The 26,254-nt window shown below is 30.9% G+C and overlaps 1 protein-coding gene across 1 annotated transcript in view; it reads left to right on the top strand.

Moving 5' to 3' along the window:
- The window catches only part of EPHA5 (Ephrin type-A receptor 5), a 79,163-nt gene that overhangs the window by 39,150 nt on the left and 13,759 nt on the right, over nt 1-26,254 (top strand). Inside the window, exons 4-11 of the mRNA XM_051208893.1 lie at nt 912-1,474; nt 1,744-1,986; nt 5,338-5,530; nt 11,047-11,183; nt 18,506-18,732; nt 21,426-21,605; nt 23,375-23,465; nt 25,880-26,099. Coding sequence (XP_051074300.1) covers nt 912-1,474; nt 1,744-1,986; nt 5,338-5,530; nt 11,047-11,183; nt 18,506-18,732; nt 21,426-21,605; nt 23,375-23,465; nt 25,880-26,099 — 1,854 coding nt within the window. The remainder of the gene's footprint in view (nt 1-911; nt 1,475-1,743; nt 1,987-5,337; nt 5,531-11,046; nt 11,184-18,505; nt 18,733-21,425; nt 21,606-23,374; nt 23,466-25,879; nt 26,100-26,254) is intronic.

The following is a 26,254-nucleotide window of genomic DNA, read 5'->3' as shown; positions in this document are numbered from 1 at the left end:
CGAATCCCGCTGGGCGGGATCGTGGACGCGCACTTCTGAGGAGTCTCGCAATAGAACGAAATGGCCTTCCAGTGCTTCCAAGTTTTTCATGTTAGTCTTGCTTTAATTGACTCATGATCTCAACTATTAAAATTATGATCAGGTTGTTGAAAATTTATAGGGTAGTCACATGTTTATGATCAACATCATCTTTTTATTATACTACTTAAACTGATGGAAGGAACTAGTTGTTGTAGAATTAACTATAGTGTCTTTTGACATAAATGTCAAGTAATAAGAGTTGAGAAATCAATTGTTAGACGCATGAGTCTTATAAACTTTAGAATTATTTAAGAAAGAATAAATCTGTTGGAATCTTTAAGAGAATTCACAACAAAATGAATAAAATGTGAATAAATTTGTTGATAAACTTATAATGTTTATACAATCAATGGTATATGACTTTTCTTCTTTTTAACATTCTATCAATGTTAGCTAAGTTCAATAAGTTTATCTCAAATGGATCAGTATTATCTCATATGATTGGTATTTTCTACTCTATTTAATCATTTCTCAAATACTCCTTTTCAGTGATTTGTATTTTTGAATGAATTAGTCAACATTATGTTCATTTAATTATTGTTTGCTTTACTAATGAATTATCTAGTTCTCACTGATATTCATTAGCATCTACAGTATAAATCAATTACAATTTGGAATTATTACCAGCAATAAAGTATTTACTTGACATTAACCTAAATAAAATACCATTTAGACAATATATGATATATATATTATTAACCGTAGCTGTTTTTAACGACATAATTCATATAGCTTTGATTAAACGGTCAAATGTTAATCCATAAATATTGAATTTACTTGTGATCTAACTTCCATCACAATTATTGCATTTTTGAATTTTTCGGTTTTAGACAAAATTTATTCATTAAATTGGCTACATTAACCACATCACAAAAGCCAAAACATGATTTATTCACAGAAGAATTTCTTATTGGATGGAATATTTCTAATCAAAATAAAAATAATTTACCTGATTCATCTTCAGAACAAGTTACTGTACATATCAGTAGATTTAATGTACAAAATGATAATATTCAAATAGCTGTAAGAGATCGTGGATCATGTTCAACAATACGACGAGTACGCCTAGGTTTTGTAGTTTGTCCATTTATCAGAAAAAATTTTATTGAATATCCTCGAACTATCTCGGGGAAAATAATGGAAGGTTTAACTATAGATGGTCGTTGTATCAGCGGTGCAGCATTACTCAATCATAGAGAAATACCTAAGTTAATTTGTCAAACAGATGGAATATGGTATTATGAAGCGATAAAATCTTTTCATTCTGGTGGGGGAAAAGATTTTGATAGTTTATCTAAAAACAACTTTTTAAATCATTTAGACAGACCATGTGAATGCATGCCTGGTTTTGGTGTACTGAATGAAGATAATTTAATGGACCAATTATGTGAGCGTAAGTTTATTATTTGTTTCATTAAAGTAATTCGAATCAGTGGAAAAAACACTTTAAAATTGTATATTATGGTTCTAAACAATTGTTGTTGTTATCAATGTCGATTTATTATTTTTTTATAATCTTGCTATCATGGTGAGCATTGTATGATCTGAGTAAGACAGCACTTTCTAGATAAATATTTATGTTGCATTTATAAGCTGAGATTATAAACACGTTACATGATGTTTGCTTTATTAAATATCAGTATATTTATTATTACTTTTCAGCTTGTGGATTAGATTACTTCAAGCCAACATTTGGACCATTTGCATGTCAACGTTGTCCATTAAACTCTCATAATCCTTTTCACACATTAACAAGTCGTAGTATACAACGTTTCAATATGTTAACCTATAGATCTAAAGCTTCAATATATAATGAATCAAGTCTTAATGAAGTAGATAGTTGTGTATGTGATGCCGGTTACTATCGTCATCCAGTATTAGATAGACCAGATTCATCTTGTACAAGTAAGATTTTTTTCCTAATTGGTTTAAAGCATATCTCATGATCAAAAGAATATTTCTTGTATTCACTTTTATTCTCCTTGAGTTTCATATACTTGTTTCCAATCATTCTTATGTGTACAGCAGCCGAGAAAGTAAAAACGTTTAACGGGACTATTTACACATCGGGATATCTTAAAATATCTTTCATAAAACTTTATATAGCACATCTTCTATACTCACGATTGCTAATATTTCTTGTAGTTGCAATTGTTCATGCTAGTATAAACAAATGTAAATCATGTGCAAGGTAATTTATATACTCAAAAATGTTTATAAATAAAACTGTTTATTGACATTCTATAAAAGTATTGAAGAAACAAGATTTTCTCTATCCCTTATACACTTTGTTTATTATTTTCATGATATTAGAGCTTTGATAATTATATACTGATGAATTGTACATATTAAAATAACAATGTAATTAGGATTCTAAACTGATGTTTGCTGATGTTATTAATAAATAAATAATTTACTCAACTCATCACTCTATCAAACGATTAATGTATCAATTAGCTCAGAGTTCATTTGCAAAATAAATCATGCTAAACACATAGTTAAGTATTTACTTATTTCAGGAAAAATAATAATAAAGAAATTTCATTTTGCTATGTACTTCAAGACTACCATTGAACACCTCAAAGCACTGGACGACTGTTTCGTCCTAGTATGGGACTCTTTAGAAATGCGCGTCCACGATCCCACACGTGGGATTCGAACCCGGGACCTTCGGTCTAGAGTTAGTACGCTTAACCTCTGGACCACTGAGCCAGCATTCAACGGTATTAATGTCTACCTTGCATCAATCCATGAGTAGTTGCGCAACCATTCATCTATTGTCTGAGGTAGTACTTGTCGCTACCCGACACGTGCATTGTTAGGGGTCCCATACTAAGACGAAACAGCCGTCCAGTGATTCCAGGTTTTCCAAGATTGTCTGGTTTCAATCGACTCATGAATCTGACTATTAAATTAATACAATCTCCACAAAACCCTTTTCTGATGGTAATTACTTCAGTCGATTTTTCCTATTGGATGAGAGAAAATATGCGTAATTCGTATGATGATTTAAAAGAAAAAGGAAAACTGTTATTAAAACAGCTAGTGTAATTATATCATATTTGCTGAAATGATTTTTAAGTTTCAATAACGTAGTATAACAAAATCATATCATATACCTTTGATAGAAAAAAACACTTGATATAAAATCTTAACACAAGAGTATGTTATATTTTTGGGGATTGGTAGATGCAATATTTGACGTGGCATGAATATGTATTCAAAGAGATCTCTAACAGAATTTATGATTATGGTAGACAATAAGTTTTGAATGACGAGTCTTTATATCACTTCTGTATTTGGAAATAGAGCTTGGAAGTGAAATTATCAGCAAGATCGTGACACGAAGTTTCCTAAAACCTTGAAGATTTTTCCACTACAATAAGTCTATACTCTTTACATTCCAACCTCATTTCAAGGAATAAATACAAACTATGGTAATATAATTTACCTACGTGAATTTATCAGTTCGACTGTTGTAGTTGAGTTAATTACACTGAGCGGCTGATCGTATAAAAGCATCATCGACATTTCCGAGATCATAGTGAAACAAGAAAAATTACTCTTTCAGAATACTAGAAATTTATATACTTCATAGATTCTCTTCATCTGGCTATAAATTTACCAATGATGATATTAATCATTAAAAAAGCTATTTGTTTTGGACTATGAGCTGATTCTTCGATTATTACCAAAATCGAGTCTTTGTATATTGGAACAACTGTTGAACTCTTATTGGTGCTCGTAGTTTGTCCAGTTAAAGCCAGTCTTTGGTGTACATAGAATAATTCCACAATCTTCCATCATAATAATTATCTTAAATTGTTCGTCATGTGCCTTTGATTAATTCACACATTATGTATTAAGTTTAGCTTTTGAAGACAGACATCTCAAATGGTGGAAATTCAGAAGTTAGATTAGTGGAAGTGGTTAAATCAAAGTTTTATCTGTCTCATATTGTTTATGTCAATGACAAAGGTAAGCAGCTTCGGTAGATGAGAAATTATTTGAGTATTTTGCAGAAACAGGACAGGAACAAATATAAATTAAATTAATGAATATTTGTACTACTAATCAAAACATTACACTTACCGCTTTCTTTTAGACTCACTTTTGTTCAGTTGACTAACTTTCAGTTTGTTATAATCAACACAATTTTAGGTCCCTGTTTAGATTTTATTCACTTTCATTATAAGGAAGTGTTTCATTCCCTATTTGTCAGTTGTATTCATGTTTGTTTTTTTCTTTTCACTGTGTCCGATATTAAACTTTTTTAGGAAAAATTCTGAATAAACGAGAATTAATTTATCTTCTTTCTTGTGTTGATATATGAACAATTTAGTCGTGCACTTTAATGAGCATAGATTTACCCGTTATTCTGCCACAGACCATTTCTTGCATTTCAGTTGGATAGTAATTTATCCTGTGTTTTATAATACTTCTATTATGATTACATGGTCTGAACAAGTATTCGATAATAAATCAATTATCAACTGAGCATTGAATACCCTCCATTTAGAGGGGGTACTTCTAATATTTGAATAATGATCAATAATTTATCACGCAACAATAATAATATCATTCCTTTATAGTTTGAAAAATTTTTTTAATTTCTTTAACCAAGATGTTTAAATATCATCAATAGCTTTCATATTTCCCATTCTGAAAAAAAACATAACCCTATTAGTAATCCTAATTACTAGATTACGTGACAAGAAATTGTCGTGATTTTTTACTTACTTCACAGTATTTCCGTCTTTATTCGATTATCATGAACACAATTGTTAATTAACATTTCAGTTCCAAACATCCTAATAGAGTATATGAACTGAATAAAGTGAATAATAATAATTTCCGTTAAAAGGCACAAACTTCATTCTAAAGAGAACTTTTCAGTAATTCCAAATTAGTCTCAAACATAAATTCAACATATCATTATTTTGTCGCTTATTATCACTTTACATGAAAATTCCAATCAGCAGATAGTTTTGTGTAGGCCTTGTTTATTAGGCATAGTAATACCTCTTTCATATGGTGATGAGAATTGTTTCACTAGTGCCTATTTACTTTATATATGTGAGCCCTGCTTAATTTATAGTACACTCTCAACATCGGTTAATTTGTAGTTGTTACAGTGATAACGAATATCATCTTCATGAAGAAATTAAATCATCAAAAATAATGAGATCTATTTACTTGGTTTGATTGCGTATTTTTCTTTGGTAGAATCTAACTTTTTTAATTTACAATTTGTAGAAATTCCATCGGCACCAAGAAACGTAACTGTCAACCTAAGCGACCCAGCAAGGGTACAGCTGTTCTGGAATGAACCATTAGATACCGGAGGTCGAGCTCATGTCTGGTATATAATAAACTGTTTAGAGATACCGAACCAGTCATGTTCACCCCATCTTACGGTTGTACCAACAGTTCCGACTCTGATGACAAGGTAAATGAAAAATACTTTTTTAACATAATACTTCATAGACCATAGATTTGTGAGGATAAAAAAGATAACAGCAAATGTATTTAAAAATTTTCAAGTACAAAATGTTGGATAAATTTCAACAACATCGAAATGCTCAACTTATTGAATAGTCATATTAAATTTTGATGTTCCTCTGTAGTGCTCTTATAATTCGATATTGTCAAGAGAATTGTATTATTTAGATACTCTATCAATTCAGAACTCATGTCAAAATATGTGTCAATAGACCACAGCTAGATATATTTTAGAATGAGTAGTACTATCTTAGAAAGTCATAAGTATGAACTATCGATGAGTGCCTAGAGGTGTCTTAATACGTAAGTTCAATACTGATCCATTACAAATTTAGATTTGATAAGAATATTTTGAAGTAGAAAGTAACAAATTCAAGATAAAGACCTAGTTCAATAAATCGGTTTAGTTTTTCCATCCTAAGATTTTTATCGGATTTTGGATGTTGCATTATATATATACATATATATTGACCTAGATAAAAATAAATAGGTTAAACCCATTAAAGTACATCTGTGACTAGTCAGCAACGTGAATATAAAATAATAATCCTTGTGAACACATTCATTATTAGGGTTCAAAGTAAGGTCATTAAAAATATCTTATCCTTGTATATAATAAGTCTATTTTGTTTTCTATTATAGCATTAAATGTAAGCGCAACCTATTTTCATCATTAATCGAATGCAATATTGACCCGATCGAAATATAATAATATGATCAATGATCTATTTACATCTGATTAACATTTTTTTTACATGTTCTTTAAAGTTCCTATCACTCTATCATTCTAACTAATGGTTACGAGAGAATTCTACATAAATTTCACTTTTCATATGAAAGAAGTAGTTTCGCTAACATTCACATCCACATTATTGTTTAATGAATGTAATAGAAAATCTCTGAAATGTCGCTAAGAATACTTAGTTAATATAACTATATTTTGGTTTTTGAGTATTAAGTGAAGTAAATAAAGACCAAATCAGAATAACTACCCACATATAATTATCTAATTGACTAATATTGAATAATATGGTCAGATAATTTAAAAATAACCAAAAGTTCATTAAATTTATGAATGTTCATAGTACCTTAATTACAGTAGTACATGTAAAAAATTGATTAAATTTTCTTTATATCACTTACAAGTCATTCATCAGATAACTATTGTCATCTAGAAACTCTTATTGAATATAATTTTGAATAAACATTGCATAGCAACGCCTACTTAGCCTTACTTCATGAAACTGATGATATGATGTGATTATATACTTTTTATAGAGTAGTGATAAGTGAATAATAAATGTTGAATAAATATTTATCGATCAAACTAGTTATAACTGACTACCAATTAGCAAACTATATTAAGCTATTAATCTTAAGTTCATTTTTACTCTATATATCATTACACAAAAATATAATATACCCATGGGCTTATTCTATGAATATTGTCCAATAGGAACTATGGATTTTACTTCTGAGATTATTAAAACAACTCACTAAATAACTACTTACATTTTAATTGATCAAAGAACTGGTGTTTTTTTTTAGAAATCTTCGTAGTCACAAAAACATAAGATAATGTTTGTAGTTCCCAAAAAAACTAGTGGCTCTTGAATGTCTATGTCTAAGGAAAGTTTTATTAGAGATATTACTTTATTAAAAATGTTGTAAACTATACTATCCTTTCTTATAACCCCCAGTTTACAGAAGAATAGACCGAATGTATTCAACTTAGTGACTGACTTCTATTCTCGAGTTCTTAGTTTACTTTGACTAATTGGAGAGTTTTTATTGATTGATAAGACAGGAATTGAAAAACACTTGCATATCATTTAAGTATCTAAGCTTAGGTTCTTAGAAAAAGCACTTTAATTCTAAGATTTTCACCGAATATTTAACTGCAAGTAATATTTGCTACTAATAATATTTTCTTCACGTTTTACATTTTGTAATCCAGAATCACTTTATTGGAGAATAAAATGTGGTTCGTATGAACAAGTTGTTATACATGTTTGTAGCAATTCCCTAATAAAAAAAGATTTATGAGGAGTTAAGGTTATGTGGATACAGTAAAAAATGTTATATTGGACAAACTGTAATAATAGCATCAAGTGAACTGTGAAGCTTAGGGTATTTCATTAAGCTTCATAGAAAGAAAACTGAACACCATTTTAAAAGTAAAACAGGTTAGGAGTACGTTTTATCACACATTGTCAAAACAACTAGTACGATAGAGTGTCTGATGACTGCATTGCAAATCTGGACAATTAGGGATTTAAGTTGAGGGAGATTACTTACACATACAAAAACATCCATCTCGACTCATCGATGCTTAATCCATGATTAGCTAAGTCAGTACCTGTTTGTTTGTATAATTTCAAACCATTTCCAATAAGATCACTGTAATCCATTAGAATAACATTCAAGAATTAATGTTATGAATGATAGTTAGTTAGCTGATTAAAAATCTAAGTTGTTTGATATAAATGAATTATAAATCTCTGGGGTTTTTATTTAACGTACTTTTGGAGCCCAAACAGCAGTGTATTCGTTTCGAATGATAATGGGGACAAAATTGGAAATTAGATAATATCAAGCTTATAAGTTAAAACTATAAATAATAACTATTCTCTATTTTATTACAATCCACAATAGACTTATTATATTGATATATTATTAGAGTTTATTTTTATCTCTAAGTATACTAAACAATTATTTCGAGTAAAATTAACCAACAACAGAAGCTTTCGTATATAATTTTCTTTATGACAATGATTGTTGTTTAATTTTGGCATTATTTAAGGACAATTTTATCTTAATTTTTTTTCTAATTCTTCTTCATCTTTTATAAAATTACTTTAGATGTCTATTTAGTGTATTTTAGAATATCATGACAGGAAAAGAAAATAACTGTAACTTTTGGAAAGAAAAAACAAATAACACACACACACACACTAGAAAACGAAAGTAGATTAAAAATAGATGTTTACTTGTTTATTTATTTTGACTTTAAAATGATTGTAAATGAACATTTAAATTAAGAGAGAACATTTATTTGGAAACACAGTGTTTTATAAAGTTAACTTAAAAAATCAACGTAAATCAGTGACATTAGTAATAAAAGGATTACGTATTTTTAAAAAAATTTAGAAAACAACTATTAACGGTTTTTGGAGTAGTAGAAACTACTTTTTCTTATTGTGTAGGTAAATATGTGACCAGTGAAGTTCAGCCGGGTCAGTTTTGAGACAGTAACTCACTGGAGACAATGGTGGATATGTTGCTCAATTTGTGGATCAGTTAGACATTAACATTGCTGGATTGTTCAGTGGTCTAGTGGTTAAGCGCTCGTGCGAGATTGATAGGTCTTGTGTTCGAATCTCATGAGGTGGGATCGTGGAAGCGCAATGCTGAGGAGTCCTAAAATAGGACAAAATGGCCATCCAGCGCCTCCAGGTTTTCCATGGTGGTGTAGCTTCAATTGACTCATGATCTCAACCATTGAAATATGTTTACTTTTTTTCTTTTGACTTGAACTATCGATTTATCCAAATATAACCAAATATTAAACCGTCTTTTCATCAGAAGTTTCTTCTTGTTACCCTAATCAACCACTTTTTTAAAAACAAATTGACCCTATATTCAATAAATACCTATTTAGACTAGTTTTTAATGTTTTACATATCATATCAGTTCATCGCGAAAACTACTAGTAAATTAGATCAAACTCCCCTAACTGTGTTATTGAATCCTATAATTGCTTATTACAGAAACGATAAAGTAAGAAAGTGTGTTAAATTGTCGCATCCTTTCTAAAACCAAGATTGGAGTGTGAAAGGCTGAAACTACTTCTTTTTACTCTACAACATATGTTGTTTGATACAAAAGGCTGATGCTTCAGTCACAAAAAAAATTTGAGGTCTAATTAAAAATGACACTTCTTTAATAGGCCAGGTGACCAAAGAAATTGATTGATGCTTATATTAAAGCGTATTAAAAGTAAGTTGGAGAATATAAAACTAATTACATTCATAACCATAATTTTGCCTAACCACTTCACCTAATGATAGTGAGATACAATATTAATAAATAGACGATGGTTAATAATGGAATCCACTATGCGCCCCACTTAGTCATATTTGGGACTCGTCAGATGGATGTACCTGAATCCCAGGGTTAATGTTTACTGTGGGACTAAAACTCAGTATCGTTCGCTTCAAATGCCATCGCACTATTCACTAAGAGACTGATCAGTTGAAGTCCTAAACACCAATGGATTGATTCAGACAAACAATATAAAAATGAACTAAAATTTCACTCCAATGCATAAGCAAGTGGCTATCAGGACTCAGTAGCTAAGTGGATAACTCGACGGCATTTGAAGCCAATGATGCTGAGTTCAAGTCCCGGAATGAAATTTAATTCTGAGATGCAGGTACATTCGTCTGACGAGTTCTAAATAGGACGATGTGGCGCGCATCGTGGATTCCACTGCTAGCCACTATCCATCTTTGATTATGATGCTTGTGGCTTAAGATAATATCGAAGTAATCCACACAGGATACACATATGCCAATAAGAGACTGATCAATTACAGACGTAAATATCAACATCAAGATTCAAACAAACAATGTAAAAATGAATTAAAGGTGAATAGATGTCCACCAGCCATCTCCGATGATATTTAGAAAGTTGTTACTGAACTGACATATTAGAAAGCATGATAAGGTGAAGTTAAGGTCTCAAAATTGTTAAAATTTATCATATAGTTTAGTTTAAGGATCACTACTAATTGTAATACTAAAATCACTAACAAATAATACTAGGTAGGCTAGAAATAAACATAAACATAAAACGAGACGAATTATATTTCCTCTTTTTCTAAAGATACTTAAAGGTAAAGTACATATTTTTTGTTATAAAAAAACACACCTGTAATGCAACGCAAAGTGGTGTCCAACTTTAAATACTGTTCTTCTAAAGTTTTCAAAAAACTAATTTTTCTGCAACAAATCCATGGAAACTCCATGCATAGAAAATATCAACCTTTTAGAATGTCATTTTAACAGCAGAATTTATATATTGTCATCAAAATTATCTCTCAGCAATCATCTATTCAAATAATTTATTCAACCATTGACAAAAGCGAGAATAAAAATTAAATGATTTTAAATGGCTTGATTCAATTATGAATAGTTTTAAAGACAGTTTATTATAATTTAAGAAATAGAGAGAATCAAGAAGCACTTGAAAATTTACTGTAGATATAAAGGTCAACCTTTGTTGTTAGCATAATTATAAGCCAATGTAATGTCTTTGACCAGGCCCAACTGTTTGTGCGACACTAACATTTCTTTAATAATTCTTTAGATACAACAGTTGTATTTTATAACTTATTGCATATAAGAAGACAAGTTGAAAAACATACTCAATCAAATAAATGTTATTTTTATCTGATTTTAGCCTCGTTCTAATTGGGTTGAATTTGGGTAAATCAATTATATTGAGTGTAATAGCTACAAATGAATTAAGTGAGCATCTCCCACATTTAGAGCTTATTCAGTCAACTGCTAGCATAACAATCCAACTACCAAATCCAAGTAAGTTCATTTTATTTTTATAGCATTTCGTTTGCTAAAATGCATTAAAACTATTGTATTAACTGAAACGCCAAAACCTCTCTAGTTTTGCATGATATTTACGTGATGAGCAAGGACTTAATCGGTCGGAGCGCAAGTGATATACAAAATTGACTTTTCACAATCATGCATGACTTGTAATCTCATTTTAAGAAAAAGGACATATATGAGTTATACGGTAAAACTAAAGACTACAATCGAACTATCCTGAAGTATTAATGGTTTCAGCTAAACGTAAGACGGCAAAGACAAGAACATTTTCCTACATCGTTAGTTTGGCTGTACACTTGAGGCTAACCACTTATAAAGGTGTTTCAATTTCATGTTACTGTATTAATGTATTAGTCAATATCAAATACTATTCAGTTTAGTTTGTACGAATCTGACTACTAATCGGTGTAAATCTGTTATATCATGATAAAAAGTACTACGTTTTAGCTTCCCGTTGGTCTAGCATAAATACTATCCACAGACAATTAAGAATCGTCGAATATAAAACAGTATAGAATATGAACTCGAACAGATTGGGTGTCTGACACACTAGCTATTCAACGTCAATTATCCACTTGTTAATGTTCGGTACAGAAAACGGGACTTTCATGATAGTTGAAAATTTAAATATAAAACCTCAGACTAGCTATTAACTTGCAATGACTTTGAGACACGTAACAAAGTAGGAGAATTAAGAATGAAAATAATCAGTCAGATAACAGCAATAGTTATTACCAAAATATGAATTAAATCAATATCACTAAAGTTATCTTTCAAAGGAAGAATTAACATAAAAATAATATAAACATATATAACTAGATCACGTCTTGGTTAGATCAAATAAAAATAAATGTGTTCAGATATTTTTCAGTTTAGTTTTAGCATTAAAGAAATCTTTAAATGCCCTGTCTAATTCACTGTTTATCCTTTTGAGGTACAAAGATATTGTACAGCTACAATAGACATTGTGAAACATATAAAGCAAATAAGCCCTATAAAGTTTCCTTCAAGTCCTTATAGACAAACTGTATTCCTAAATTCAATAATCACTTACTCTAAGTAGACTTTATGATGAATTATTTTAATACGTAACTTTCGTTTGATACTTAAAATGACGTAACTGTCAGATACTCTTAGAACGACGATATTTTGATGGGAAAATTAATAGAAACCTTAACTAAAAAGAAAAGTTATGATTGATATTTATACCTCTGAACGTTTATTTGAATAACTAGTGAATAAAGCATGGGTGTTTATTAATAATTATATTCTATGTAGAATTTTAAAACTACCGAATAAATCTGAGTTAAAATGGTCAATCAAATAATAATGATGAACTTAAGAAACATTGGAAAATAAACTAACTATAGTAAGAATACTTTCCAACTACTTGAACTTACCAAACATCTTTCTAATGACCTGATAATGATCAAGGTGGCTTTCGTGTATATTATCAAGTATATATATATATCAGTTTTGATGATGATTGACACTCAACCTCAAAATTACAATGAATAGTTAACTAAATTAAATTAACAATTTGAAGATATCAGATGAAAATGAACCAAAAAAAAAATACTTTTCGAGTACCACAAAGAGAAAATATAAAATTACTGTTCATTTAATTAAATCAAAGCTATTGAATTCAATATGTTTTATCAAGTTTTTTCAATGCCATTTAGTTAAACAGAGATGCATTACATTTTATAAGGTTTTTTTATGTATATACTTTTGAAAGAAATAAGTTTGAAAATGTTCGAATGTCATCTTCAGGATTATTAAACTGTTAAATATTGAACTTAAGTTACTTTTGTTTGGTTGAAGTAACAGGAACTAGTGAATGAAGCGAATTTATATTGTTATGTATGTTCTATAGCATTTTTATAGACAATGAGTTTATAGCTAATATGTGAGTTTGAGGATCACATGTGAGTGAAACATGTATAAAATGATTTAGTTCAGTAAGATAAATTCTTAGGGATACTTTTCACAGTTCTCTGAATTGACAATTTTTTTGATAAATGTAATAGTCTGATATTGTGCTATATATTTATTACTCAAAATTTGGTAGTTGGATGTAGTTATTTATCTTTGTCAACTTTATGTCTACCATGAGTGCTGGAACATTGACCACCGAAATTTTTGGTGCATATTAAGAAATGCTTTGAGATATATGTGTGTCTTTTCTTAAAATCTATGTGATGATATAATTATGGGTACATAAATGAACGCAGTTCTGTAGAGCTTTCGTCAAATGAGCAGCAAGATAAATTGTTCCAAAACTACATCTTAATGAACAGTAATTATGCGAACTCAAATCATTCTTTGTAAATGGAAATTTAACAATCACTTCTTCCATAGGATCTTGATCAAAGTTATAAGTTTTATTTGCTTTTTTTATATAGCTTTATGGAACAACCACTGTTGTAAGAATATTGACATTACGATTAACTTGTTTTCAGAACAACCAGTCCTAATTCATTTGATCAAATCAGACTTGTTGTTATTCGAGTAAACCATTGTATGAAAAAATATTTAGATTCATTTTATTTCTTTGATGACAGTATTTCGTAAAATTATTCTTCGATATAGTGTTAACAGCAATGCTATGAGTTCATTAGCGTATAGCAGTCTTATTAAATTAATGTTCCATATATTTTCACTAATGTTGGTCGCAATGTGGTTAAAATCAAAGGTGAAAAAAATGTTGACGTATAAAACAGAGTCGAATTTCCATGTTAGAAATCTGATAGTTTTGTTCTCGACATTGGCAAGTATCACACCTGTTACCTGTTTGGAAATTTTAAAGAACTAAAAAACGTTGTGCAATAATATACTTTCTTGGAAAATGCTGTCTAGACATTCGGGAAGCGGTCTCTAATTATAAGTGCCCTAAATATTCCTTACCGACTTCGCAATATATTTTTTTACAAAAAGTACTTAAGTATGATTATATACACTTTAAACGTACTGTGTGATGAAAGCTGTTGAACACAATCAAAACGCGGTTGAAACTTTAAATTATATAGAAAAACAATTATATGAACGAAGAATATTCTTTTCAATAATTTCTCATCAGGTTCTACAATTATAAATCCAGATTAATAATCCATAAAATTGGCCAGATTTAAGGCAAAATACATCATTTGGAAATTGTAATATGTGAATCAGGAATTGTTTGTTATTTAAATAAAATTGTTAATGTTGGGGCTGACTAATATGAAGTGTTAACTTGAATCAGTTTAAAAGCGAAATGAAATTGTGAGATAAATTATCAGAATAAATATGGTCAACATGGGGTAGGAGAGAGAGAATATTGTGATTACAAATCGGAAATTGCGTAATATATAAAATAATTAGGTCAAATATAGTAGATTCAGGGGTGGATATTGAATAAATTCCTCAAAAAAAGGTTATCAAGTGTAAAGACAATAATAGTAATAATAATAGTAATAATAACAGTAATAATAATAATAATAATAAGTTTGGGACATAAAATGAACATTAGTCAGATTACGTCACCACATTATAAGATTGATTATTAGCTAATTGGCCAGGGTAAAAGGAGTGGCTGAACATACTTCTTTTGGATACAAAGCTCTGGCTTTTTAATCCGAATAGCAATTGCTTCAGCCGCCTGTAGGATTCGCAGTCTGACGGAATTAGGTAGACTGCTGTTGACACGATAGACTATTGCAAAAGATTGCTCCATGTTGGCTGTATGTCCTGTTTGGACTAAATGGTCTAAGATGGAGCTGTTAACAGTTTTGACAACACCTTTGCTTAACCACACGGGTAGGTGCTCACGAGCCCGAATGTACAAATTCCTAGAACATCTGCCAATATAACTTGCTCCACAGAAGCAGTTGAATTGATAAATACAGAAGGAGGTGGTTAGTCTAGGTAATTTATCTTTCAACCTCGGAGTGATTATTGGTCGTGTGGAGAATACTAGTTGTAGTTTAGCTGCGTTAAAAGTCCTTTGAATTGATCTACTTAACTTAAGTCTTAACATTTCACTCGGCGCGTCGCCTCTGAATTGTAAGCGTATATATAGAGGCTTTTTATTTACCGTTGGGCATTCTCTACGCCGTCTTTTATTGGCTAAGTTTTTATTTATAAATTTCTCTGGATATCCATTTTTATTCAGGGTTGTAAACAATGTCTTTGTTTCATCTTCAATCGTATCCATAGTGCATATAGTCTTGATTCTATGATGTGATGTCTTGATAAGGTTCCTTTTTTGTTGTAGAGGAACGAAAGTGAAAAAGTTAGTATATTGACCCGTCCAAGTCATTTTCCTGTTTATGTTTCTTTTTAGCGATCCATCTTTTCTCCTTATAAGCAGAACATCTAGGAAGGCCATTTTACCCCCATTTTCTTTCTCACATGTGAACTTTATGGACGGGTGAGCTGTATTGAATTGCTCGAGTGTTCTTATCAAGTCCGTATGCTCGTTACAAAGGATAAATGTATCATCCATATATCGACAGTACAATGAAAACTTATCGATCTCTTGTGCCAGTAGGCCGTTTTCTAGTTTAGAGAGGAAAATGTCTGCCAATATGGGACCCAGGGGTGAACCCATCGCGACGCCATCTATTTGTCTGTAGATTTCCCCATTGAATTTGAAATGTACATTCATAGTGCATTTTAGTAATAATTCTTTGATGATCTCTACAGGGATTGTCGTTTCTAGTTCCTGTTCTCTAAGTTGTTCACAAATATATTCAACAGTTTCTCTGAGTGGGACATTTGTGAACAGTGATGCTACGTCAAGAGAAATCATCGTCTGATCTTTCGTGTTTATGTTTTTAATCCTGTCAACGAATTGAAATACGTCCTTAATACTATGTTTTACCAGGCGATTATGGAGTGGTTTCAAAACAGTTACTAGCCACTTTGCTACAGTATGATATGGGGAATCATACATGTCCAAAATTGGCCTTAATGGGTTATCCGGTTTTTGTATCTTTGGCAGTCCGTATAACCTAGGTAAATGTGTACCTATCGGCTTAATTGTTTCGTATACGTCTTTTGGAATCGTTTGTTGATCTCTGAGCCTTTTTAAGGTTCGGGTCAGTTCATTCTCTATCTTATTATTGACATCTTTTTGGTTATTCAGTTTCTGAAATTTTCGAAGATCATTCAAGATGTTATTCATCTTGTCAATGTAATCTTTTTTGTTAAGTAGAACGGTTCCTGTTCCTTTATCGGGTTTTGTGATGATTAGATTCTCGTCACTAATGAGATCCATGATAGCCTCCCTGTGTTTCTTAGTTAAAATACTTCTGTAGTTATATCTACTATTCTTAAACTGATAGAAACAGTCAACTGGGTTTGATTTGAAACGTTCAAGTTCCTGATCAGAGGTCAGGACCAGATCTGATGTCTGATGATTTAGGTTTTCAAATTGGATGTCCGTATCGATTTGATTTACGCGGTTTCGTGTATCATAGAATTTTAGGCCAATTGCTAATACTTCAAGTTTTTCTTTATTTAATTCAGTACCGGAAAAATTGTGCACATACCTTTTTGCTTCCGTCGGAAATATATTTTCAACCGGTTGATTTTCAAGGCTTTTGAGAAGTTGGATATGTTTCTTGTTTGAACGTTCCTTAGTTATTTTTGTGACGTACTCCATAAACTGGGACTTAAGGTCTTCTGGTAATTCATTATGGATAATTAATCTGGATTTATAATTGTAGAACCTGATGAGAAATTACTGAAAAGGAATACTCTTCGTTTATATAATTGTGTTTTAATATAATGGGAAATTTTCAGCAATTATATAGAATTTCATATTTATTAGCAAACACGGTAGACTTCTTCATAATTAACTAGCGTATGCCACTAGAATACACAATTAAGTATGCTCATGTTAGTTTCGTGGAGGTTGTTTACTATGTCCTATAAAAATGATCTAACTATTAAATTTATGACCATATCAGGTGACTGTATCCCTAATAACTTGTTTAGTCTGAATTGGTATCAATACAATAACAGAGGGAAATGATAAACAACTGAAGAGGCATTTCGATCTGATTAGGGAGTTTTTACGAATATACAATTTTAAGATCAGTCTGCTTTCTGATCTATTTCGTTGGTTAACCTCGAGGTGAAAAATAGATGAATTATCTTTAATCTTACTCCCTCAATACATTTTGCCTTTTTATACAATGTTATTAACTTATCAATTACACTATTGTCATAGAAGTTTATACGTCTGTCAAACTGTACTAAGATTTGAAATTTCATACGAAATTGAAGTTATAGGTATGAATACTGATTATCAAGTAAGCTCTGTGTTAAATATTTGTACTTTTCTTGATTAATTCACAATATTCATCTGCCGTAGGTTATAAAGATGATGATACGGTTGTTAAAAATCATACAAATGGTTTCGATTACATTTTCATGCAGTCGAATATTTAGTGTCATCGTATAGGTAATGCCATCTAATATTCACTTCACTTACCTAAAAAAGAAGCAAGAAAGGCATACTTTCAGTCTAAATGTTAGATAATTAATAAATTGACCTTGTGTATATTTATCATCTATTATCTCTGGACGTTATCATGGGGAAACACACTCACTGATCAATTAAAATTTCTCGTAATCTGATTAAAAGAAAGAAAAAATAATTAAAATCAGTAATATTAAGAAAGTATAATCAATACAATGATATAAATACAGAATATTTATTTCAAAAGCTTCGAAGATCCTACATATCGGATATCTATCAGAAGAAAGCAACTATATAAGTATGACTTTCCCAGCACTACGTGTAATGGTGAATGACATGAGCTTGTAAGTTAAATTTCTGAAATACGAAATAATCAACATCATTTTGAGCAAATGTTTTGGTTTAAACCTTGAAAACTTGACATACTGTTTCATAAGTGATTGTTTGGTAAAATATTAAATAAAATTGAGGGTACAACTATATGAATAAAAAAACATTCACTGTATTTACTGAAGTATTATTTCACTTTTATTATCTAAACAATTAAACTATATCAATTTTGATGTGGAAAGTCAAATACAATAAGGGAACTATGTAATTTACCATACATTTGCATAGTTAATTTGTTTGTTCCATCACAGCACCAAACTGAAGGGGACTTTTTACCTCATAAGGAATTTAGTATTTTTTTACAAACGATATCATTTTATGAATGAAACAACTACATTTCTTTGATTTGTTTAATATACGTTACTTTTATCATACATATTTTCCTTAATACTGAGATTTTTTCAATCCACGCCTATTATTTCCAAAATGTACCCAGTTAATATATCTGTTGGGAGTATCCATTTTAATGAAGTAAGACACTGGCAAGGCAACAAGTCAACAACACATCAATTAACTGTTGATTTTAATACATACAATAAAGCCAAAAAAAATTCTGTGGACAAAGTATATGAGTTTTCATGGGAACCACCTCAATTTGTAACAAGCAAATCATTCATTCAAGTATCAACGTCAGATTACAAGTCTCAGTTATCTAATTCACAGGTAATTCTTTTAGAACAAAAAAGATTTTTTTAAAATCCCATTCATTAGTTACGTAAGGTCACTCAGTTAATATTTGTCATATATGAGGTAGTTCAATTGGCAGATAACGCACTTGATAAACTAACTAAAATATAACGTAAGACAGCTAGTTTGTCGACAAATAAAACGTTTTGAAGCAAAAAGTAAAATTGTTGAGTTTAACTAAATCACCAAACAATAGATTTAATACATCAAATAATGTTTTCCCTTCCAAAATTTGCTATTGTCCGCCTTACCATACTAATTGACAACTTTTGTATATTGACTAAAATTGAAGAACTGATAAATCATTTCTAGTATTTTTCTGAATGAACGAAATCTGTCATAGTTTTGTTTACCGTAGATTGTATCATACCAAATATCATCAGTGAAACTATAGTTCGTAGACAAAGAATAATTAACCAATTTTCATTAATCCATACCGTTGTATCAGAAATATGCACAAATTTCTGTTAAATTAACATAAATATAGTCAACAGTAATCTAAGGAGAGCAGATAAAGCCAGGACATAAGATTTATATACATAAGCAAACAAACCGGTGAAAAATAGCACTAGAACTGATAAACGGTGGTGCGTAAAAGATCTGACAACTACAGCAAAACAAGCTGCTACAGGAGCAAGCGTGAGAGAGATGTGATCTTATCAAGAATACCTAATCAGGATTACAAGAAGGGAGATCTTAGCAAGTGTGAGAGCTACGGATAGATCACATTACCGTTAATAATATGTGGGTCTCCTTATTTACCTACGCCTGTTAACCCTCATGGAGGAGCGTAGGCCATCCGCCAGCATTCTCCATCCAACTTAGTCCTGAGCAATCCTTACCAGTTCTTTCCAGTTGCTATTCATTCTTTTCATGTCTGCCTCAAGTTCTCGACGCAGTGCGTTTTTGGCCTCCCTCTTTTCCGCTTCCCTTGACGATTCCAAGGTAGGACTCGCCTCGTGATGCAGTTTGACGATTTCCTCAAAACTGTGTCCTATCCACCTCCAGCGTTTTTTTCCTAATTTCCTCCTCATCTGGAACCTGATTTGTCCTCTTATACAGTAGGCTGTTCCTGATGATATCCGGCCGACGGATATTAGGTATCTTGAGTAGACAACTGTTTATAAACATTTGTACCTTTTTGATAATGGTTGTAGTAGTTCCATATTTCAGTCCAAGTTTCAGCGCTGTACAGTATAACTGTCTTGACGTTCGTTTTGAAGATTGTGACTTTGATATTGGCTAACAGTTGTTTTGATTTATATTTGTTCCAGAACTGTAGGAATGCTGTTGTTCTTTTTTCAATCCTTGCCTTTACGTCTGCATTAGATCCTCTTTGTCAATTGATGATGCTGCCCGTGTACGCGAGAGTTTCCACCTCTTCCAGGGCTTCCCCACCAAGTTTGATTGGGTTGGTGTTCTCCGTGCTACATTTGAAGATCTTGGTTTGTCCCTTGTGTATGTTGAAGCCTACTTATGCAAATGCTGCTTATACACTAGTTATCTTCATCTGCATTTCTTCGTGTGTGTGGAATAGAAGGTCCACTTTACCTGTGAAGCCCAAATCCTCTAATTGATTCCAAGCTGTCCATAGTATTCTGTGCTTCCGAAGTCCTCATAATCCAGTTGACCACCAGAAGAAAGAAGGAGTGGAAGAGTAAGCAGCCTTGTCTGACTCCGGTTCTCAATTCCAATGCATCTGTGAGCTGTCCTCTATGCAAGAATTTTCACTGTAGTCCGTCGTATGAGTTCCGGATAATGTTGACAATCTTGTCAGGAACTCCATAGTGTCGTTGAATTTTCCATAATGTTCTTCCATCTACATTGCCAAACGCCTTCTCATAGTCAACGAAGTTGATGTATAATAACGAGTCCCACTCAAATGATTGTTCGACGATGGTCCGTAGTGTCGCAATTTGGTCTGTGCACGACCGATCCCTATGGAATCCAGCCTGTTGATCTCGAAGTTGGGTATCTACTGCGTCTTTCATCCGGTTCAGTGACACTCTAAATCGGCCTCTAGTTGAGGAAGAAATTATGAAAACTTTGGAGGGGGATAGAATACACTTTATCGAACCCATTAAATCACATCACAAAGCAAACCATATCTTATAATTTTCAGGGAAAAGGAAAGGTAGACCAAAAAACACTTGTTATCGGCAATCGGAAACAGTCATTAAGACTACGAAAAGCGCTAAACGACAACTAGAATGGAGTTGATTGAAGATTACTGTTTGGGAACATATGCCTTAATGAGAATGAGCAGGCATAATTGATTTATCACTTTTATTAATCCAACTCGGAACATATGACATTTAATCTCTGTATTTATAACTTAAGATATACTGTTAGACCTCTTGTGACTAAACAGCACCAAAAAATTGTTTACAATTTCCATTATGAAGTAATAATGCAAGTAATGTGGTGATATTGAATTACACGAGTTCTTTATAGAAACTCATGTCGTAATTTAATTAACCTACACATGTAAATCTGTTGTTAGTTTCCGTACCATTCAACATGTTTTGACAACATTATTTTTGAATGAAAAAAAAACTACTTGCATCTCAGTTAGAATTTTGGAGAGATACTTAGAGTAGGTTAAGTGTTTCACTTCATATAAAACATTTGTTTTATCTTCCTTATTGTATCAATTTAAATCACTTTAGATACATTCGTCGGATGCAGATTTCAGTGTTATTGAGTATCAAGTATATGTTTGGATTAATTCCTCTTTGATGGAATTCGAAGATACGTATTGGCAAAGTAAACCAGCGCTTACTCACTTTTTGTCAGAAACATCCATATTTTTAACAGATTTACCACAACCTGGAATATTAGGAATGTGGGTACGTGACGCTAATTCATTTAACATAATTATCTGTGGAAAAATACACTACTACTTACGCAAAATCGTCTTTTAAGCTGCGACCTTCATCGATTACTTTTTTAGATTCAAAGTCAGTGACACTTGTGATCCACCAGTTTAAGACTAGTTACGTTATGTGAAGGCGTCTGAAAATGAAAAGTAAACCAAAATATTCAACATAGTAGAAACTCGAAATAAGAATGTTCACTATTGTTGTGTCACTTTGTCTCAGTACAAAGTTCCACAAAAGATTATCAGTTATATGTTACTGTAACGTCTATAACATTTATATTTTCCTGTCTTCATAATAGTAATGGGTTTCAATAATTATCTATCACAATAGAAGATATTATTTTAGGTTAATGCAATATAAATGTCATTGAACTAATCTTAAATAAACGTACACTCAAAATCTGATGACATCATATATATTGTTATTCAAAACTTAGGTCAAAGGGATAGCGGATTTAGTACTTAATGGGCGTAAACAACATAATGCATCGGCTTTTCTGACACATGTCTACGAAATGTAACTGTAAACGGAAAACCAGAATATATCCATTTTCTGTATGATGAGAATACATCACACAGATCAAATTACCTCTCGAAAAGATGTGTACGATGACAGTGAAACTTCCATTGTTGTCCTAGCATTTTCAATCGGTTATCTTATATCAGAAAGATGGTTTGTGGATATTGTAGTAATTTTGGTAGCTGAAATCGTGAATCATTCGAAGTTAGGCCACCATGTAAAGCCTAAAAGCACTGGACAGCCGTTTCTTTTTATTTTGAGCCTCCTCAGCAATGCGCACCTACGACCACGTACGCGCGACTCGAACATGGGAACTTTGGTCTCGCGCACGAACGCTTAGTCTCTAGACCACTGAGCCGGCATCATAAGGTGTTACTATCTAACTTCAACCAATCCACGATATTGCACGACCGTCCACAATTGTCTTTAGTAAGTAACTGTCTCTACCACAGACACGATTGAACTCCACTGGTCATGGCTTCCAGGTTTTCATTGGTGATCTAGCTTTAGTTAACTTATGAATTCAACTAATAAAGTTATCTTATAGTTAATAATACATAGGAGTAAATCGTCCCATCTTTATATAACACAAAAGCTATGAGGAAACGTTAAGTAAAGTTAGTATTTCTGTAAAAAGGGATAATGCGGATAGCTATATGTTTTTGTTCATTTAATAAAGCTTCCCTTGTCAAAATTAAAGTGTATTTATACCTAATGGAATCAAAGAATACAAAGAATTTCGGAAATAAATAATTCAATATATTTACAGTGAATCAGAATACAGAAATAACATCATAGGTTTGAGATGTGTATGATGGTGAACTTTCACCAAATTTTATAAATGTACTTTCTTCCATTAAAAATACCATTTATAAAAAATATTTAAGGTCATCAAAAAATTCAGTGGATAGTGTGAAACAAAATGCTAAAACAAATTGCTTTTGAAGATATCAAGTGCAACATATTTATTTCATTATGTAAGCTGGAATACAAATAATAATCCTCTGGAGAATAAAGCATAATTACTTGATAACAATAAAGTCTAGTATATTCAAAGTTAATAACATACATAGAATTAGCTACTTAGTTATGTGAATAAATGTTAAAACAATGATTTTCTGTTTCCTCGAGATTAATTATTATATAATATACAGATTATATATAAATTTAAAAATCTCTTCATCTGTTAAACGTCAGTATACCTTCATTACTTTCAGGTGAGACCTCATCTTTCAGCTGGCTGGGGAATATTTAAGAAGTCGGTTTATCGATATTCAAATATTGATCAAAATGATCCCGAAGTGGAAGGTAAGGATGGTAAAGTTTTTATTTAGAAATGACAAACACAAATATTTATTGTTTATGTTTAATAAAAGATAAATAAAAAGATGGAAGTTTTTTTTTATTTATTGGGAAACAACAACTTAAAACTGTCAAATAAATCACTTATTTTATAATATAATACTGTTTATTTGAAACATTGAATGAATCATAGATATTCCCATCACCTCAATAAAAAGCTTATTTAATTTAATTTTGTTATGAAAGGTTAGAGTCATTTTGCTTGAGATATTAAGGATTGGAATTAATCAGTTTCTTTATATTTTGGTCAAAATATCATTGAACAGATTCTGAACATTGAACTGCTTCATTTAAACTCAATTCAGAATTCCTTATAATATTCGGTACTTAACGTTTATTGCATATCATTCGGAAGTACTAATACACCATAATAAATTTATTTAAATCGGTATTTATTTATATACATATAGTACAATGAATTTTACATAAGATAGACATTTTGACATAACCAAGCAGTTTGACAATTATAACACGGATTTAGTTTATACACGTTGTGATAAGAATAGTATCTATAACGAAAACTAATATTGAGAATGATAGAGAACCATTAAAAATCAGCGAAGAATAAAGTACTGAATAATGAAAAGAAGTGTAATATAATGGATGTACCAATGAAATAGAAAATAAGCCAGTTTTGACAAGAACCAGAAGTTAGAAGCAGAAAATGAAAGATTTATTTTCAAATGGAGTAGTGTTACGCATAGCACTTTAGATGATGGTTGTTTGTTTACAAGACCGTTATCACAATAAGGACAATTAATTAATTGTAAATTCTTGTGATACTGACAGAAATATGTCAGAAAACTAACAATAACTTTCATTCTATGAATGGGTTGTATAAGACAAACATTGTCACAGATTTATCATTATCAAATGTTGATATTTTTGTCATTATCTTAAAAATCTAATCAAAAAATGTCTAACCCTTATAATGAATTGAGCAATGACCAAATCCAGATGCTTATCAAACGTTACAAGATCAAATCCTACTGGATGTTTATTTTTCTTCCTTCTGTTGTCATTTAAAAAACAATAAATAAAGTAGATTATCAGTAATAAGGTTATTTTGAGAAAAAAATATGACACTTTTTGATTTCGTATGTATTGAAGTGAAAATACGATTGTTACATCATAGACTATCATAAATCAGTGTTAAAAGACATAAATATAAAATTATTATCATCCCAGTGATTATAATCGTTCTGAAATTGTAGCACTTTGTCTCTAAAACGTATTGCTTAACTGATCAAATCGAGTCACTTAAAGTAATGGTTCCTTAATATATGCTTAAGGGTTTCAGTAAAAATGGACTCTTTAGCTTACTGATAAACACCAGTTTTATTTTCATACTACCCGTAGGTACGTAACAAGTGGATTCGAATTTTTTATGTTATTTTATTACCTTAAAAATAAAATTTTTCAAATAGGAAAATTCAGGTAGCTTTATTCCTACCATGTTAAGTGTATTGCCTGAGGAATTTTAGTACCTTAAGAAAATCTGTCTGTATCGGTTTAATTACTTTACCTTACAAATCATACTATTAACTTTGTTTTATTAAAAACAGAATTTAGCATTTTTTACTTTCATTCTCGTAATTTGAAACACAAGGATACCAAATGATAAGTACTGACAAACCTACATTTTCTAAGTAATTCTCTTGCAACAAACTATTATTTTGAGAATTTTCAATGTGGGAATAATATCTCAGTTCAAAAGAAATTTACATCAACTGTTTTAATAGTTATCCTATAGTAGTTGAAAGGTTCTCAATGAATATTTAGCAACTCATTTAATGTTCACAAATGCAGTACAAAAATATTCGTTTGAGAACATTTTCGAATTGTCTTACTATTAACTCAGAAAAGGGTTTTGTGGATATTATAGTGATTTAATAGTTGAGTTCATCAATCAATTGAGGCTAGACCACCATGGAAAACCTAGAAGCACTGGACAGCCGTTTCACCCTAGTGTCATTAGTTATTCTAAGGTTGATTTCTGTTCATTTAGTGACAAAGAAATATTTTTGAACAATTGTCTGGAATCGTGCATACTGATGTTATTATGGTTACATAGTGGCGTTTTTTTATATTCTTTTACTAATTTTAGTACAGTATGAAAAATGTTTACGTTCTGTTTAGTATAAGGCATAGAATCTTATGTTTGTAGTTTCTGCTTCAAATAATGAGTACAAAACAGTTTACTTGAAAGTTCAAACTTAACAAGTGTCTTTTTTAAATATACAGTTTCATAAGTTTTGTTAGAAAAATACTACTTCTGGCTTCAAATTTAAATTATGTGAGTATAGTATTCATTAATTTTTAAAAATTATCTGAATTTAAACTTTACACTTCTATTTTAGAAAAATCTACTACTTACAATCCATTACTTATGGATACTACCTCAAAAGATTTAAGATCAATGAATGTTTCTGAAATAATAAAACCAACACAACCATCTAAGCGCTTTCAAATACTTATGGGTATATTAAGTTTAGCAGTAATATTGTTATGTTGTCTTTTGGGTACTCTTATCTTTCTACGTTTCTGTACGAAACGATCTAGATCTACAGGAGAAAATACGTAAGTTATAATATTTTTATAGAACTTTTTTTAGTACAATCAATAATTTAGTTTTGTTAATTACATTATTGTTGACTGATAGATGGAATGAAAGGACTTAGACTTTAAACTTAATGAAACAAACTTTATTGTAGTTTCCTGTGTAGTTAGAAGAA

Source organism: Schistosoma haematobium, chromosome 1, assembly GCF_000699445.3.
Source record: "Schistosoma haematobium chromosome 1, whole genome shotgun sequence".
NCBI lineage: Eukaryota > Metazoa > Platyhelminthes > Trematoda > Strigeidida > Schistosomatidae > Schistosoma > Schistosoma haematobium.
The sequence above is the reverse complement of the archived record's forward strand: the minus strand, read 5'-3'. Positions and strand labels throughout refer to the sequence as shown.